General features: G+C 40.8%; 1 protein-coding gene across 1 annotated transcript in view; it reads left to right on the top strand.

The window, feature by feature from the left end:
• MTAP (methylthioadenosine phosphorylase) overlaps positions 1 to 11044 on the top strand; it is a 32395-nt gene extending 21351 nt beyond the window's left edge. Inside the window, exons 5-8 of the mRNA XM_082075896.1 lie at positions 42 to 144; positions 2785 to 3024; positions 3586 to 3708; positions 10072 to 11044. Coding sequence (XP_081932022.1) covers positions 42 to 144; positions 2785 to 3024; positions 3586 to 3708; positions 10072 to 10110 — 505 coding nt within the window. The 3' untranslated portion in view covers positions 10111 to 11044. The remainder of the gene's footprint in view (positions 1 to 41; positions 145 to 2784; positions 3025 to 3585; positions 3709 to 10071) is intronic.
• Positions 11045 to 19833: the final 8789 nt, after the last annotated feature.

Here is a 19833-nt window from a genome sequence, read left to right as displayed (position 1 = left end):
CTCCCTGTTCTTCTCCCTGAGCATGTTTTCTGCTTTTCTAGGACAACTAAAAGACATTGTACTTTATATGATGGGCAGCATTCCACACTTCCAGGAGTATGTCATATTCCAATGGCAGAGCCATTCTGCACCAAAACCAGAGAGGTCAGTGAACTCTGTAATAGTATTTAGAAATGTTATTTTTATGGCAGTTATTCACGGTACAGTAGTGTGATTATTCATTCTTAGAATACAGAGACACTCTGCTCCTCTTTATTCCTGTTTCTCGGATATGTCATGATTTTAAGGAAAAATGTAACATTTTAAAGGCGTGGGAGGTAAAAGATCCTATGTCTATAGTAGCTGGTTTCCTAAGGGTATTATGCAGAAGATGTCAGTTAGCAACATAGATTCCCCCATTGTCTTAATCACACAACAGAAGGTCTTTATCAGGTAACAAGCCAAGAGAGCAATAAAGTGGACAAAGCAGGAAGAAAGAATTAGGAATTAGTTCCTTTTTGTTCTGAATAAAACTGCACCTATGGTGTTGCCTGTGCAGTGGGTTATTACACTGAGCAGGACAAAGCTGAATTGTGAAGCAGGTGTCTCAATCTGTACTCAGAGCTTGTACAAATATTTGTACTCCTGAGCTATTCTGTTCTTGTCACCAGTTCACTTCAGTGTCATTATAGGCTGTTTTTGTTAACTGGCCAGACACGGTGTGGTTTCGATATACCCACCAGCAGGTCCACAGCACTGCAAGTAGAACAGAGCTTCAGTGCACTTAGAGTCAAGATGTTTTGCAATGAAGTAAAGACATTTGAAGTCTCGTTAGGAAACACACCACTACATATTATACATATGAATGCTTTTGCCCTTCTTCCATTGAGCAGCAAAATCATGCAAAATACTTTGCATTTTTCATGCAACAAGAGCCTAGCCACGTACTCTTAGTTGGCATATAGTTGCTTGCTGACTTGGAGCCTGATGTCATGTCACAACAGATACAAGAAGTATATTGAGAACTAATTGTGCACTTTCTGAAATGAATTAAAAACAGTGTTGTTACTGAAGTGATTGTCAGTACTTCACACCCTGTCTCTTTCTCATTTTTTAGAAAGGTAAGTAGATATGCATAAGCTGTTTCCTGAGATTGCAGGAAACATACACCAAGGCTGTTTTTCATTTGATTGTTAGGTAAGTAGAGACAATGTTCTTTGAGTATTACATTTTTTTTAAGCCAACAGAGAAATGCTCCTTTTGAAACAGAGAAAAAAAATATAGGTACTTCCCAGTCTCACATGTGATCATTAAGTCATTAGCGTATGCATTCTAATCAACCTAACAGGTGTTTTAAATAGCATGTGGTTTTGAGCTCTTAGCAAGGCTGAAAAGGGATGCTTTCACTTGGTTTGAAAATAACAGATAGAAATGATTTTTTTTTTCCTGGAACTCTACCTGAAGATCATTGGGATTGTTTCAGCTTAGTTTATCCTAATTCAGGGGAGTTTTATAATAAATGCAATAATAACAAAGCCAAAACTAATACTGAAATAGACTAATTAAGGAATTTTGCATTAAAACATCTGAAAACTTTATATTAATTGCCATTTGTGCAAATATGTGAAAATACTCTGTTTTATTTGGTTTATGCACTGTAAATCTGAAAGGAGTTTTTCTTTTCTCTGACTGCAAACTTTTGAATAACATAGAGCACTTTGGTTATTACTGCTTTCAGAAACTGCAGGTCACTGCAATATTTTATAAGGGAATAAAGCTAGAACCTTGTAAAGATATTCAGGGAAATACTGCTGAACTGTGGCTTAAGTCAAATCACAATTGAAGTTATCTGTTGGTTAATTAACAAAGTGTAATTAACTGGCAATCGGTGAATTATACTTTAAGAATTAATATCAGTAATAAACCACAGTATTAGGTGTGATTAATATTAGAAACTGCTCCACCTGGCCTGTGTGAAGTTCAAGATGCTGACAAGGCAGCTTCTGGCAGTGTCAGAATAGTTTTTCACTGGTGTTGTGTTAGAAAGGTCTCTCCTGTTCTGTCACAGTCTTCATACTGCTTTTATACCTCTTTTCAAGCTTTTCTGTTGGTAATTTTAAACAGATGCCATCGTAGTTACTTTCCCATTCCTACTCAGGACAGTTAATGAGTGTCCCAGTCCCATTTACACTTGCTGGTACACTCCTGTTCCTGCTGTATCAACTGGTGTTAGCCAGGCCATTCATCAAGAAAGTTGTGATGATTCTGCCATATACAAAAGCCTAGCTGGAACTGTAAAGACTAATGTTAAGTACATGGTATATGTGAAGTGTACAGCTAAGTCACTGGCATGGGAAAATGTCGTAATAATTTCTCTAAAGATTCCTAGGGTACTCTTTGAAGTACATGCTTGTGGAGTTTTACTTTCAAAAAGTAAATTTCCTATTACTGTTCTCAACAGCTCAGCTCCACCCTGTGGTAATGTAGTGCTCAGTGGAGTGTTTTCACCACTGTGTTCTCAATATGAGCACAGCCTAAATACTGTGCAAAAATTTCTGTTTTCCAGTCTTCTTGGTCTGCACTGTAAACAGTAATCCAGCTGATATTAACAAGTAGTAAGACTATTAATTTCTCTTGCCGGATAAGGAAAGTGAAATTAATCCATGGTTTGGACAGCTGTAGCCATATGAAGCGTGACAGCTTTGTATAAAGCAGATTTCTTTTGTTTGTAAGTTTTCTGATGTGATGCAAAAGTAGCGCACCAGGGGAATTATTTCCTTTTCATGATATTGGCATGTTTTGCAGGTTCTTATTGAGACTGCCAAGAAGCTTGGCCTGCAGTGTCATTCCAAAGGGACGATGATCACCATTGAAGGCCCACGTTTCAGTTCTCAAGCAGAAAGTTTGATGTTCCGCAGCTGGGGAGCTGATGTTATCAATATGACTACAGTGCCTGAAGTGATTCTTGCAAAAGAAGCTGGAATGAGTTATGCTAGTATTGCCATGGCAACAGATTATGACTGCTGGAAGGAACATGAAGAAGCAGTGAGTAAAACTTTTTCTTCTCTGGGTCTTACTCTGAGGGATCTACTGAGAACCTGTAGGGTTTGATAAGAGATCACATACTGAACTAAATCTGTTCTTATTTACATCAGTATCACTGAGTTACTCTGGATGAGTAATTGTGAAAGTAAGAACAGAATCAATTGTTGCTACCTCATTCATTTTCATAAACTCACCTCACGACTAGCAAACCTTTTATCTCCTCGTGTCTGCTTCAGGGGCTCTCTGTGTATGAAGCTTGTGAGCTTTGTGTATGAGCTTGTCTTCCTCTAACTGGTTTGGTATTTTTTCCTTTGCAGCTCTATGAAAAATTATCTATCTGCTGTAATTCTCCTATTTGTGTAAAATACAATCAGACATATACCTACAGAGTAAAGAGGTTTTTACTGGCTAAAACAATTGTGGCATTTTGCTTAGAGATGTATGAGTTAAATGAATTGATTTGAGTATTTAGAGGTATGTGAGTTAAAGGAATTTATTTGGTTATTTAAAATGTGTGCCATTGAAACTGAGAAACACCAGTCAGTTTTATTGTATTTCTAGGTTTCGGTGGATAAAGTTTTGAAGACACTGAAAGGGAATGCAAATAAGGCTACTAGCATACTCCTTTCTGCTATACCTCAGATAGGTTCCATGGAATGGACCGACACCCTACAGACCCTGAAAGTAAGTACACATGTGGGGCTGATCAGTACTTGCGACAATCTATGCATATATACACATAATATAGGTATATGTTCCAAGATGTTTCTGCTTAAATCGTAGCTTCTTGGAGCAGATGCTTCAACAGACCAAATCCATTCAAGATGGGCAAACAAATTCATTAAGACTCTCACAACCTTTATTGCAAAGATCTTGCTTCAATTTTACAAGTAGTAGTGTTACAAAAGGTAAAATAATTAAGGGTATCTATATATGGTTGATGAAGTGTTATCTTTCAAAGCACAGGTAAGATACAAATCTATGTCAGTATCCAACTGAAAATGTACTTCTGCTCAGCTTTAGCTTAGATCTTACAACAGAGGAGAGCCAAGCGGAAAGACTGAATCAAACCAAAACCATTGTGCTCTTTAATATGTCGGAGAGGAGTTTGTTACAAGATATGGATAGTAACAAGTCTGAAATTATTAGAACTGCGCTGTCCCACAAGTTTCGAATCCACAGACCATAAAAAAAAAGTGGAAAAGAAAAACATTTCAAAATATATCTATGAGGGAATTTTTAGGCAGAATTTTTTCTTAAAGAAGGGTTTACTTACAAGTTTTATATCACTGCTATTTCACAGACATCCTTCAGATTCGTTTCTGGCAATAGCATAGAGGGAAATAACAATGTTAAAATAGTTTGGATGTTTATCCAACTTCTTGACAAGCTTTTTGCGATTAATAACCACTCCCAAGAGTACGAGAGTGTGAAGCAAAAGAGCAACTGAAGATTGCCCTGAAATGGTATGGCAGACAGGGAAGGAGAATTAGAATATGAAAGACAGAGCAGACAAGTTGGCCACAAGGATCTCAGTTAGGGGAAGCAGCAGCAGTCTGAAAAGGAGGAATCCTGTTGAGGAAACTTTTGAAAGAGTCCAGTCTCTTATAACTCTCTCCTCTCTTAGGTTATTTCTTTCTCTTTTCTCACTGTGGTGACTGAAATTTGAATGGGTAAGAAAAATGAACACAGACATAAGTCATATCTTCATATAAATGAAAATGTGTTCCTGAAATGCAATTATCAATAGAACTGTATGTGCTGTAAAAACCTTTTTTGTCTTCTGATTAGGATCAAATTTTCAGTTTTGTTTCCAATATGGTTCTCGCGTCAGTGACTGTCATCTCTAGCTTTGTCAGTGTCCTAAAGGAAAGATGTTTCAAACAAAATTCACACCGGACACTTTTGAGCATACTTGACCAAGTCAGGATTGTGGAGGTCCAAACCAAATCTTTCAAATCAGTCTTTTGCTAATTTTTCACTAGAAAACCTACTTTCTATTTGGAGGCCTTGGGTTATGTTTATGACCCTTCTTCACCTGACTATCTGAAACAGTTCTTTTAATGTCCCTTCTATACATTTGTGAGAAGTAACTGACTTTTCCATTTCCCCTTTGCAGTCCTGTGGAAGTATCATAGATGGATAAGGGAGACAACAGAATCAGTATTCCTTTTCCCTCTAATCCACAGAAAATTTTCAGAGGACTGGGCCTTGCTTTTTGTTTAATACAGATGCCTGGCTATAAAAAAAAAAAAAAAACCACACACGAAACACCAAACACCACACACACACCAAAAAAAAAAAAAAAAAAAAAAAAAGAAAAACACCAACCAAAACACACAGAGTTTGAACAAATAATGTGCAAGATATTCCTTAGCTACTTTGGTCATGGTGGCGCATAGAGCACTGCTTAGGTACTGAGGGATCTGCCTCCAGATCTGGCAGATGTACTTCATTAAGCAATGTCCTGTTGCTTTCAGTTGCGTGATTGTCTTGATTCTTCATTGGGAGTGGAAGAACAGGTGACTGGAAACAGCTGGCATTGAGTTTGCAAGATTCCCCTTTAATGAACGCTAACCATTCCTTCAGTGCATTATCAGTTGTTCAAAACACTGATTCACATGCTTCCTCCAGCTCAGTCCCTGAACTGCTATTTGCTGAAAGAAGAAAATACAATGCACAAGAGGGAAGGGTCACACCATCCTAATGTAGCTTGTTTTAAGCATATGCTAGTGCCTGCTGTCAGTGATGAATATTGGTGTAGCTTTGCTTTGGCTTGGCAATCATTATGTGTTGATGCTCTTTGCAAGTACTGGCTTGCTTTCAGTGATAATTTTCTGAGGCATTAGAAGAACTGGGAACAGGAACTAGGTATTGCCAAGTGGGGCCTGAGTTTTTGTCAGGGGAGTAGGAGTCACAAGTGTTTCTCATTTAACATAACCAAGTACTCTGGAAAAGTGACAGGAGAGTCTGAGGCTTTGGGGGGTTCATTTGATTTTACATAGGCAAAGCAGGAAAGACTAAAAATCTTGCTGTTTGAGGCATTAAATGTTGGTAAAGTAGATGAAGGATTGGTCCTAGGTTTCTGTGTTAGTGAATAAAAGGAGAGGCAATTCTGCAACACAGCAAAGAGAAATATGTGTCTATGTGCCTCTTTACAAGTGTGTAGCTGAACCATAAAGAGTTCTAGAACACTGTTTTCATTGTAGATGTGAAATGTTCCTATGTATATTTTACTCTGGGAATTTCAAAGGTCAGATGATGGATGTTTTTGAACTGATCTTTTTCGGAGGCACCTCTACCTAGACCTTAAAGGCAGCCCTTCTTGCACTACACTGATGTGGAAAGGAATGCAGAGAAGGAGGGAGCTGAGCAAGACTGCAGCTGGGATTCTGTGATTAGTGGTGATGCAAAGCCATGGCAGCCTACATCCAGGCCACAGCTGGGCATCTCAAATGGGCATCTGTCAGTTACCTGACTTTAGTGTTTGAGGAAGCATAAAGCTCTACATGGACACAAGTTTTCCTTTCTGAGCTCTGTAATCTGGCTGCTATGACTGGAGAAACCTCAGGCAGGAGAAAATATGCTGCCAGTCTCTTTGCACAGCTGCATTTATCTGTATCCTCCCATCCAACCCACCCAGACACATGCAGTGGTGTCACCTCTGGATCTCGCAGTAGACTTGAGGAAACCCTGGAGTATTGAAGCAAAATGTCCACCGACTGTTTTTCTGCTGAAGGGTAGACTGCCTGCCATCTCTCCTTTTATGTGTCATCTGTTACTATTTTTGAACTGCCTAAGATATCTTTAGGCCAGTATTTCCTGGCTCCGTTGCTATAAAAAGAGATCATTCTCCAGGCTCAGGTTACATGACCTCGAAAAAAGTTTGGAGCAAACTTTTCTGCAGGCAGAGCATCTTCCTGCAGCCTGTCTCTTTGCAGTGTGACCAGGTTACAAAGCCCTTCCTCTTTGAGAATGGGGCATGACCACATTGTATTTGTGTGATGGGTCAGGAAACAGAGGTGATGCTATTGATTACAGTGGTCCAAGTGATTTCTGGCTGGCATCAGGGAAATTTCGGGATAGAATGGGTCAACCATGGGCAATGTACAGCTGGATCTTCTGTTCACTGAAAAGAGTTATTTAGGGAGGTGATAACCACTGGCAGTTATTGCTGTAATGCTCCTGAAATAGTTGTGTTCCATGTACTCTGCGGAGAGAGGAAGGCAAGCAGCAGAGCACAGGTGCTGGAGCTCAGGTGAGCATACTTGGGTTTAACCAGTGAACTAGTAAGTATCATCTCTCAGGGGAGGCAGCTTGGAAGGGGCAAGGAGCCCCAGAGAGCTGGCAGTTCTTTAAGGGCAGCATCCTTCAAACACGGGAGTGACCCATGGAAAGACTAATCAGGAGATTGACTTGGCTAAACACGAAACAGAGCTCCAGTGCAAAAATGCACCATTCAAGGCTTGCAAGCGGGAACAAGCTGCAAAGAAGGAATCCAGAAGCAAGAGCAGGCATGTAGGGATGGTTTCAGGAAAACTAAACCTTACCTATAGTTGACACTTGGAAGGGACATCAAAGGCAACCAGAACTTCATCCACGCCATCAAAAGCTGATTGAGTAAAACATGGGCTCATTTCCAAATTAAGTAAACAAGTCAGTGACAGCAGAGAATTTCAAAAGAGAACCAATGTAATATATTTTTTTTAATCTTTGTTAGGAAAAGTATTGGTGAAAGAGGAAAAACTGTCTCATTGAAAAGAATTTTGACTCATGACAATGGAAAATTTAGCTCTGTACCTTTATTGTGGTAAGGTTCAACCGCATGGGAATCAGGAGAGAATCTCTACTGGGATGATAAAAGGAATCTCATGTTAGAACTTATTTTTCTTACAGCATAGGTGTAAGAAAATTAGCCTGTGGTAGGGTGTCAGAACTTCTGTGAATGCTCCTCAGATAAACTTCTGGCCTCTCTGAGGGGACCTGCTGATATTGCCTGTGCTTTTTGAACTTCTGCACTAGCCTAGGTGAAATGGTATTTGTCAGATCTCTGATACAAGGAGTAATGTACTTTGATAAGAGAGCTGTGGTGAGTGAATACTGTGGGATAGTTTAGATTATGTAAGGTAACAGTAGGTGTTTCAGCACACTTCATCATTGACATACTTGGACTTTAATATGTTTGGTAGCTTACAAGTTCAAGGGCATTTTTCAGTCATTTTTTCTAGTCACAGACTGAGACTTACATTCATAATTTATGTGTGTAGAGCTCTGATCTTGTCAATATTGCCGAGTAATTTTCTTCTTCAAAAAATATCTCAATGAAATCGGTGAACATAGTTGTGTGACTGGAGCAAATTGGCTCGGGTGAATAAGGTGGAGGTGGAAAGTTCATCAAGGCTTCACTTCAACTGTAGTTGCATGAGTCTGCATACTGCAGTCCTTGCAGGCTAAGGGCCTTGCCATAAAGCTGAGACCGAACTGTTTCTCAGGTCTTACCCTTGAATGTGGCTAATGTCAAGGTTGCTTGTTCCTGCATAACATGAGTATTTCGTTCGTTACCAGTCAGTGCACATTTAGAGAAAGGTTTCTGTTCTTGATAGCTGTTCTTCAAAATTGATGAAGAAACTTGTAGAAATCACTTTTTTGAAGGAGCTTTGTTTTCAAGAGTATTCTGATTGTATTTGTGAAAAGCTTTCTGTGTATATTATGCATGTAAGCCAGTATGGTAGCCTTAAAAATGAAAAGCAAGTTGCACAATTTTTCCTTTGTAGCTTCTGAGCCTAAACTCTAATTAAGTGTTTCTGCAGTATGATTGTGTCACATGTTGACCTTGGCTACCAGGCCACTCCAACATTCTCCTCCTCAGCTGAAACAGGGAAGAAAAATAAAACAAAAAGCTTATGGGTCAAGATAGGGAAAGATCACTCACCAATTACTGTTATGTTCAAAACATACTTGGCTTGGGAAAATTAGTGTAATTTATTACCAATCAAATCAGAGTAGGTTAATGAGACAAAGCCAAATCTTAAACCACCTTCCCCCTGCCCCTTCCTTCTTCTCAGGCTCAACTTCATTCCCAGTTTTCTCTGCCTCCTTCCTCCAAGGAGCACAGGGGAACATAGAATGGGGTTGTGTTCAGTTCATCAGGTCTGTGTTGCTTCTTCCTCCCCATACTCTTCCCCTGCTCCAGTGTGGGGTCTCTCCCACAGGAGACAGTCCTCCATGAACTTCTCCAGCATGAGTCCTTCCCACAGTCCTTCCTGCCCTCACAACGGGGCCACTGGTGCTGCCAGGAGCCTGCTCAGGTGTGGGCTCTCCACGGGGTCACAGCCTCCTTTGGGTATCTACCTGCTCTGGCGTGGGATCTTCCCTGAGCTGCAGGTGGATGTCTGCTCCACCATGGACCTCCCTGGGCTGCCGGGAAACAACCGGCCTCACCATGGACTGCAGGGGAATTTCTGCTCCAGTGCCTGGAGCACATCCTGCCCCTCCTTCTTCACTGACCTGGGCGTCTGCAGAGTTGTTTCACATTTTCTAACTTCTCTCCTCTGGCACCTGTTGTTCAGCAGTTTTTTTTTTCCCACTTGTTAAATATTCTATGTTATCCCAGAGGCACCGCCACCATTGATGATGGGCTCAGCCTTGGCCAGCAGTGGCCTGTCTTGGAACTGGCTGGCATTGTCTCTGTCAGACATGGGGGAAGCTTCTAGCAGCTTCTCACGGAAGCCACCCTTTAGCGCCAGCCCACTACCAAAACTTTGCCACACAAACCCAATACAGATTGTTTTTCTCAATACCAGTAAGCCTGTTAGACAGGTTTAAAAAGTTGTAATGACAAGTTGTTGAACTGTTGTAGGGTATGCCCTCCCTGTAATTCTTATAACTTTTGTGATGTTGGAGGAGGTTTGAGATACCATGCATGTGGAAAGAGTTACACCTGTTTGTAATCCAAATGGAAGCTACGTAATCTGCCTTTATGTTGAAAAGTAATTCTGCTCTGCATTGACAGAGAAAGCATTCATCTACTTTGACTTTGTATTTCAGACAACGGTGCAGTGTTCGGTCATCCTGCCAAAGCAGTAACAATGTGGATGGACCTTGAAGTTCGGGTGCTCACAAGGTAGAGTGGATCACTTCTGAACTTCCAGAGGTTATAATATCTTCAAAAATTGTTACAAGCATAAAAGAATTGGAGTAAACCTTGATCGATGATAATGTATAAGACAGCTGTTATAATCTTTGTCATGCTTGATAATGTGTAAGATGGCTAAAGATAGGTTTTGAGTGTGTTCTAAGCTTAGGATAGCTTTGCTATCAAGCTGGATGAGACAACGGTCAAAGAAAAAATTCAGTAGCAAGTGGTCATCCTCTTTTCAATGACACCTGCTAGTTAATATAAGAAAGGAAAGGCTAGATGATACTCTGCAGTTTCATAAAATATGATCTAAGAAAGCAGATTTCACATATGCGATTTGCTTTGCTGTTTCTGCCTTTCATTTTTTCACTTAACGAGGCAAATGGTTACAGTTCACTTCAGAAACATACCAGAAAAACTGAAGAGACAATTTCAAAATAAAATCATACTATTTTTATACGTTATCCATATTTTTTAATTTCAGTTATTTTTTTAAAAGCAGTGGTTTTTGTTTGTGTGCTAGAATATGTGGTGTTTAACATTTGTGGTGTTTCTTTCCCAGTAGCAGTTGTGTAATGAATCAGTGTTCTCATTCCAAAAAAATAGGTAATGCCTAAGTCAAATATGTGCCTGGGGATGTACTTAAGTGATTTACAGAACTGCACAGAAAAGTGCTTTGCTGTCAGCATCCTGAACACTGTGCTGGCCTTTTGCTGCTTCATTGATCTGAACAACTGTGGGTTTCGTTTCTGTTTTAAGTGTTGAATGTGCTTGAGTGCTTTGAATGTATGCATTCCATTTTTTTTAATACAATTTGACTTCAATAAAATCTGCTGCTTCTTGTCTAGTAAATAAAATAAATTAAACCTATGCTTCTCCTAATTGTGTGGAAATCATTTGTTTGCTTGGTTTTTTTAAATTTATTTCTAGTCATTAGTGTAGTGAGTGAGTTTTGGTTGCCTGACAGGGACTTTTGCCATTCATGGAACGGGTTAGTGGTGATACCTTGTGAACACCACTTTTAATAAGATCACTTTTACAAAATATTGTGCAGCTAAGAACTTAAGGTTCAAAGTCCATGAAACAACAGGAATTGTTGAGACAGAAGGGGATAAGAATGCTAGACAAAGCAAGCAAGGAAAAAAACAGAAACATGAAAGGTATTCGTTCTCACAGTAATGTAACATTAAAAACAAACAAACAAACAACAAACAAAACCCACCTTAATCCAAAGGAAATTTTTTAAAAGCAGGTACAGAAGCTTTTTAGCTTGCTAGTCTCGTGCTGTTAGGCACCCACTCTCCTGCTGTGAAAGCCTTTGGATTTGGACATATTGTCCCTAGCAAAACCAGTACAGGTGCTTTTCAGATACTGGATGAAATAGCTTAACCAACTTTCCATATGTCCTAGTGTTTTTTAAAGAGCTAAGGTTGCAGGAGCCAAAGTGTGAAGGCTGACCAAAAGGCAGCTACAGATCTAATGTGCTTTTACTACCTTTAATATCTAGCCAAATCAGATGACTAGCCTTAAATACAGTTTTCATTGTTGTTATCTTTGCCCCTAGACAGTTTCACTGAAATGGATTGAAGCCATAAAGTTCATATTTGGATGTTTTAAGATAAAGTTGTTTCTGGGTTTCCATTTTCAGTCCCCCTTGGGTTTTGGTTTGGGTTTGTTTTTTGGTTGGGTTGGGTTAGGTTTTCTTTACATTCCATAGTGACACATAAAGATAATTGTGTTAACTTTCTTCTTTTATAGGCAGAGTACTTACAGTTTCACAGGACAGTATGGTGCAGAGCTGTGTTTTTTCTTATACATTTCTGCTATAAATTCTTAATATAACGCTAAGTAAGGACAGGGAATTGGCTGCATGACCATGTCCAAAGAGTGACAGTCAGTAGCACAGTGTCCAAGTGGAAACCAGTAACAAGTGGTGTCCCTCAGCAGTGTGTACTGGGACTGATACTATGTATTATCTTCATCAATGACCTAAGATAGTGGGATTGAGTTTGCAGGTGACACGAAGGTGCGTGGTGCAGTTGACATGCCTGAGGGATGGGATGCCATCCAGAGGGACAGGGACAAGTTTAAGAAATGGGCCTATGTGAACCTTCAACCAGGCCAAGTGCAAGTCCTGCACATCGACTGGGGCAACCCCCGGTACCAATACAGGCTGGAGGATGAAGGGATTGAGAGCAGCCCTGCTGAGAAGGACTTGGGGGTACTGGTGGATGAAAAGCTGAACACGAGTTGGCAATGTGTGCTTGCAGCCCAGAAGGCCACTCATATCCTGGGCTGCATCAAAAGCAGCATGACCAGCAGGTTGAGGGAGGTGATTCTGCCCCTCTGCTCTGCTTTGGTGAGACCCCACCTGGAGTCCTGTGTCCAGCTCTGGAGCCCTCAGTACAGGAAAGACATGGACCAGTTGGAGAGTTTCAGGAGGCCACAATGATGATCAGAGGGATGGAAAGGCTCTGCTGTGAGGACAGGCTGAGAGTGCTGGGCTTGTTCAGACTAGAGAAGGCTCTGAGTAGACCTTATTGCAGCCTGTCAGGGGCAGACTTTTCACCAGGGTCTGTAGTGACAGGAAGGGGACAACAGTTTTAAACTGAAAGAGGGCAGAGTTAGGTTGAACATAAGAATTATTTTCCAATGGGGTTGGTGAGGCACTGGAACAGGCTGCTCAGAGATGTTGTGGATGCCCCATCACTGGAAGTGTCCAAGGTCAGGTTAGACTGGGCTTTGATCAACCTGATCCAGTTCAAGATGTCCCTGCCCAAGGCAGGGCATTGGAGACAGATGACCTCTGAAGGTCCCGTCCAACCCAAACTATTCTGTGATTCTGTGATACCTATATGCTCTGTCAGTAGAGGCTTGTTATTTGAAGGTGTCTCATGCAGAATTAATATAAAGTCAGTAACACAGTGGTAGTGTGTTTTTGCAAAGTTTAGCATATATTTTATACTCTTTTAAATGTATTCTGAGATATTTATCCAGCAGACTATACTAGGAAGATGGTATCTGGGAAGAAAAGCGTAGGTAATGTTTAGTTGCTTAGAGACAGGCCAAATAACTGATTTTCATTGTCTTTCTAAACAGTCCTAAGAAAGCTATCAGATTTATTGCAGGAAGTACTGCAAGTACAGTAGAGAGCAAGATACAAATGTAATGTACTGCTTTATTAAAACCGAGTTAACATTATAGCAGAGAACAGTGGTGGTTCTTAGACTCAATATGTCTCTGATTTGACAAGAGTGAGACAATGACATGCAGAGGACTTCATTGATGGAAATTGCCTCTCCTGATTGACTGTCTCTCCATGACAATTTCAATTTTTTTAATTAACATTATTCAGGCCATTTGCTGTGGTGGATTTGGAGCGCCTTCTTCTGGTACATAGTGTTGATGGTGCTCCTGTATCATAACATCAAAATCAGTGTTAATAAATACTGGCTTGAGGTTCTTGCAAAGTCACAGCTTGGCCTGGTGAACAGCTTAACAGAGTATAGGATGCTAAACAGTTGCTGTTGCCTGGTTTTCAAATGTGTCAGACTCTACAATAAATGCCTTCCAGGGTCGACTGATGCCATTGCTCCTCTTACAGAAATTTTGTGTTTTCTGTGTGTTAAACATAACCTGTTATCCACTTACCACTACAGTTTTACATTGACATCTCTTGTACTAAATACTGTCTCTATTTCAGCAGGACCTTTCAGAATCTGGATGGTTTCTATATATATGTTTCCCAAACCCTTACATTTTCAAGTCTCATTTAAACAGTTGCTACTTCAACTCAGGTACCAAAGTAGTAAGCACTGAAGCAATCAAAGCAGCTTATCTGTTAGTAAATTGCGTGACTCACGCAAAAGGGATTTGGACCATGAAAGCCTAGTGAAGTTATTGACCAATGAAATTTAATGTTTTTCAAGCCTTCTTCTCATTCTCCAGTGAAATTGTCCTAAACTAACTCATTGACTTATACGGCCTAAATGTTTCCAAGGCTTTTGGGGGAAAGAGACCACCCCTAGAGCTAGCAGGAGCTGTTGAGGAACAGGTCAGGGTTCATGCTCCTGTGTGGGATTTGCCTTGGTGAAATAGAGAAATGCACCTGGGCAACAGTGGTATATTAGGAATAAATGCTGAAAGCCTAATTTTTTTCCACATATACACAGCGCAGAGACTGAATGGAAGTGAGCGATTGTGAATAGCACACGTGCACAAAGCAGGAGGCATGCTGTTATTAGCCAAGGACTAGGAAATACAGAATCAGTAGCACACTTTTTGCTTGTAAAATTTTCCACGGGGCTCCAAAGGAAATGTCAGCACTTGGAACTACATGAAATGTCCAGATCCACACAGACCACAAGCAGAAGTGTCACTGCAGAGAAAGTTCAACATGCAAATAACAAACGCAAGAGGAAGACTCACACCCACTCACAGGAGCTTTTGTCCGACTGCCCTTCCAGTGGCATTCGTCAGGAGTTCTGCTTCATCGTGGCGCCTGTGTCACAGGCCACAGATCTCCTTCCGGTCTGACTGAAGAGGCTTCCGCATCTGGACACGGGAGCATTCAGACCCAAACAGAACCTTGTCTGTATTCCGAGCTTGCATCCAGAGCATTTGCTCTCTCTGACTGTGGAGTTGCTGTTGTGCCCTACCCTGCTTCTCACTGATTGTCTGGATGTCGTATTTTGCTTACCCCAGCTATCCAAGGCTTCTAAAGTCCTTTTCTATTGGAGGAGTTCTCAGTTTATTTTGCTTGGAACATCCTCTCATGTGTGTGTTAACAGTGTAATGTACTGATGCCAATACAATACAGCAGGTTCAAATATGGTACAAACGAGACCATGAGGTGGACCATTAGATTTACTCTTTTTCTCTCTTTTCTTTTTGCTCTAAGTCGTTCTGTGCAGCCTAACTTTGATCTGTCTTGCTAATGTTAAAAGATTGCCCACTCATATCTCATTTTCACTTCACGCTGTTTCATACTAACAACATTGAAAGCCTCTCTCAGCATCAGTACAGGGGCATGTGACATCAGAATTTAGTTTTTGTATTACTATTCAAAACAGACCTGAGAGCAGTTGGGGTTCCCAGAAGTGTAACCAGCAGGAGAATATTTTGTTTCTCAAAACCAGCTGAGTATCAGTAAGGGGAGAAATTAATTCAGGAGGTGCTCAGTACTGGGCGCGATCAGCTCTCTGAAATGGAAACTTTGGCTTAACTGTTTTAACGACTGCTTCCTCTCCCCACTGTCATTGCAGTACTGACTGAAGCAGGACAGTGCAAGAGAACTGAAATTAACATTTAATCATGTTTTTGCAAAAAATTTGAAATGGTTTATTTAAATAATTGTCAAGTTTTTTACCACCTTTGCTATGAATTGGCTCAGGCCATTTGTGGTGCAAAGCCATGCATGACTAAGCATATTCGGAAATATGTTTTCTGTCTGATCACCAGGGTGTCATTGAGCAGGTCCAGCTGCATTGCAGAGATTACAAAGATTCACATCTAAAATTATTCACAAGTATTGGTGGGACTTTTTAACTCCCTACGGTGTTATAGGGCTGCTGTTCCTCATCTCTCCTACCGCTCCCTGCTGCTTATTTTTGTTCTGGTTCCGATGCACATCAAACTCCTCTTTAGGTTTCATCAGTTCACAGAACCAAGAAAACCAAAAAAAAAAAAGTAGATTCCCCAAAATGGAACATATTCCACCATATTAGCAAGTTAAAGCATGTTGTGAAAGGGCATCAACACAGTGGGGCTGCATGACCAAGTGGCAGGAGGAAAGTTATTTTCATTGCAAGTCTGGAACTGCACTCCAACAGAAAAGCGATTTCGTTTTCAGCACTCTTGAACTGATTCTGAAATTAATGCTGTTTCTATGGGAAAAACTTTAGGCTGAAAAAAAATCAAATTTGGACCATCTGTTTTCTACTAATCCTTGTAAATGAACAAGTAATTGTTCAGTAGTCTAGTTCCTAGCATACAACTGGGCATCTGGATCTCTTGATCTTTGTTAAACTGTATGGGAGAAAGTAACACTAATTCGGTGTTTTTACTGAAAGGGAGTAAAAAGATTTCTTTAAGAAAGCTCACAGTTAATTCTGTATATGTAGTTTCCATTGTCTTTCCATTTTATTCTCAGTTAACCAAGCAGTAAGGAATAACACTATCACTCTTGCGATTATCACTGAATATGTAACGTGCTTCCTGAAACTGTAGGCAGGTATGAATGACACAATGGGTCTTCTGGCTCAGTTTTCTACTCAGGGCAGAGCAAAATAAATGCCTTATGGTCTCAGTAGCAATACTAGAAAACAAAATGTTTTTAATTCATGTACAATAAATCATGCGGAATCCAGACGTTTCTCGAGTTTTTAATTATTATCATCTATTTTTTCCATGGGTGCGTAGACTGGGATTTTCTAGGAATTGTTGACTGACAGGAAATGCAAAAGTAACTCTGCATATAATTTTTGTGAACCAGCTTGCTGGACTAGTCTGTTTGCAAGATATCCTTTCCAGATGCGTATACCTCTCTGTATTTTCAAATGTCCTGCCTTAGGGCAGGCATTCCTCATGGAATCAAGTTTCTTCTGTACATTATTTAGCATTAAATTATTTAGCTCAACATTTGGTGAAACAATTTGTCTTTCTACCAGTGAACAGAAGTGCATGAGCTTTTACTGAAAGCAACCACAGAAGAAGCGTATCTACAAATGAAGGGCATTCATAAATTGTCGTATAATAGCTTGTGTGCTTCTGTACAGCTGTAGAAAATGAACGGATGATGCAAAACTGTAGAATATCCCAATGTCTGCTGTGTTGAATAGCATTGCTTAAGGGAACAATACAAGTTAAAAATACAGTGATTTCTATGTGCACCTTGAAAGGAGAAGAGGGAAAAGAAAAATAAAAAAAGTTTGGCCACAATATTTCATCCCCAGATTTAGCAACATATGGAACCAAAAATAATGCCTGTAGTAAGTGAAACATATCATAGAGGGCACATGAAAGCTGTCTAGTTGTTTGGGTTCCTGCAGTGTGGTTCATCTAGCAGAAGGAGGGAGACATTTGATCTCATGGAAATCTTTAAATTTGACCTTAGAATCTGTGTGTTATTAATTAATGCTTTATAGGGAGCAGCTTTTTTATGGGCTTTTAGCCACTGTGTAAGAATGTTCCGAAACAATGTTTTGCTTGTTTTCATACCACAGTCAGACATTTAAAAGAATTCTTTCCCATGTCGGTATTGCTTTCCCTTTAAAGTGCATGTGAGGAGGACAGTGGAATCAGTTCAGTCCTCAGAACTGATCAATATTTGATACAAGTTCTCCACTCCATGGTGTTATTAGTACCTTGGATTGGCTCTCAATTCCTTCTCTGGCCCTTAGGCTGCTTGGGACCTCAGGTGAAAGCAGTAAACAAACAGTAAAGCTTGCAAATGCGTGGCCTCTGGAGGCAAGGGATGCCCTCTCTCACGTCATTTCCACTGAAGAGTGTCTGCTGTCTAATTGTAAGTGCCGCTGCTCATCAGCCACGTGCATTGGATATCTGCAGGGATGCGCTTTGTTTTAGAAGCCAAACAAAACCATTGACCCAGGTTGGCATGGGGTGGAGTAGAGGTAAATGTCTGGTGTGCACCCTCTCAGGCTTGGGCAGACTCTGCTGTGTTTGTTTCATCTTTCTCCAGGCACATCTTCCCTCAGCTGGATCTGTTTCTTTCCCCCCTGTTCTGGAAACCCTGTGCCTCTGCCCCATCTTCCCAGCTCTCAACATGTGTGTTTTCTTATCTTTTTATCCAGTCCCTGCTGTTGACCACGAGCACCATGTAGAGAAAAAAGGCTTGTCTTGGGACATTCCCCACCTGGAAAGTCTAGGTCACCTCTCTCACCTCCTCAAGTAGCAATGTGTTTGTTCAGAAACAGCGTATAGGAGGCTGCTTCCTGAGAACAGTGACTGCATCAATGGCAGCATGAGCTGCCTAGTTCAGTCATAGGAAGTCAGGTATTGCGAATGACCTCTACTGACAGCATGAGCTGGATTCTAAATGCCTGGCCCCCTTGGTCATTTTGTGGAAACCCCTTCCCTGGTTGGACAGCCTCTGGCTGCAGCAATAGGTGCAAACAGAGCCCATCCTCAGTCCTGAGTTTACAGTCATTACCAAGACTGGTGTTTGGTCTAGTGACAAATGTCTGTCTGCCTTTCTGTGAGGTAACCTGAAGCCTCTTGTTGCAAGGTTCTTGGTTTTCAGCTCTTAAGGACTAACTCTCATTTTGCTTCCCTTTCTTGTGCTTTCTCCAGCACAGAAACACTTTCTTAGCAAGTGTTTCTACCAAAAGCATGCTCTCTTTTCCACAAAGTGTTATGTCTTGACTTCTGCTCGTACAGTATCTTTAAACCATTTCTACCTCTTTTTCCTGTAAGTCTGGGAAAAAAAAAAAAAAAAAAAAAAAAAAGATGGTGAATTACTTTAGTGAGTGTCAGATTAGGATTGAATGAGACTTGATTAAAAAAAATAGATCTAGAAGCCCTAGGTAAATTGTCCCACCAGAGCTCTTGTAAGATATGAATGTCTTCAGAGGCCTCTCTCCACCTGTGGCTTACCTGTGCCATCTTCAAATTCCTCACTTCCTTCTAGAAGGGCTCTGTTTCCATTTTACTCCTGTTACTCATAGTGTTTGAGGCTTATTTCCTATGTAAGTAGGCAGTGGGGTTCATACATTTCCATGCCTTTAGCCTGGGCAAGGTCAGTTTATTAATTTCTTTCCTAAAATGCTTTTTATTTTCCACTTGCATTAAGCTTTCAAAGACTGTGAACACGATATTCAAAGCCTATGAACCCTTAAACACCATAGATTTCATTAAATGTACGTGAATTTAAAGGGGATAGTACCCGTTGTAAAGCTTGGGAGTCATATTCTCAAAGACTTAATTTCCAGAATGTGTAATAGAAAACACTTTGTTTTTCTAAGTGCCATTGCACCTGAAGATATTTTTATTTTTTAAAAAGTAATTAAAAAAAATAATAAAAGCTTCATAGAGGACACCACAATGGGAAATATGAGTCAAATTATTCAGATGCTGGCATCTGCACACAATGGAAGGGTGCTTTGTAACACAGTGGTGCTGGCTCCTTGTCCAAAGAGTGGACATTAACGACAGAAAGGAAAGCAGCACAGTGCTGCCACCTCAATGTGACGAAAGTTATATTTTTTAAAACTTCTTACAGAGACAAAAAAGTTGAAATTATTTTTTCACAGAGGTTGGGCTGGACACTTGGCAGGAAAACCTTTTTCTATACTGCCCCAAGCAGTGTGAATTTTCCCTTTCCTTCCCTGCACGGTGGCAGCAGTACGTGGAAGCCTTGTCTGGTCACACCCCGCACTTAGAACGTATCTGAAGTCACCGTGCGTGACTCCGTCCCAAAAGTTCCTCTTCTCTTCAGATGGCCTCACAACGAAGTCTGAAGTTTCGGCAGCTCCGAAGCCAAAGCCCGTGGGACAGTCTGTCTGCAAAGCCTTCCCGGGAGGGGAGAGGCTGCGTGGAAACCCCCCGGCCATCCCCGTGTGAACACCGCTCCACCGGCCGTATTTCTGAAGGGGTCCTCCGAGGCTCTGGCCCTCGTTCCCACGGGAAAGGGGGCTCCTTAGGCGGGCAGCAGG

The sequence above is a fragment of the Streptopelia decaocto genome (assembly GCF_964273445.1).
Source record: "Streptopelia decaocto genome assembly, chromosome: Z".
NCBI classification, from domain to species: Eukaryota; Metazoa; Chordata; class Aves; order Columbiformes; family Columbidae; genus Streptopelia; species Streptopelia decaocto.
This window is presented reverse-complemented; position numbering and strand designations above follow the sequence as displayed.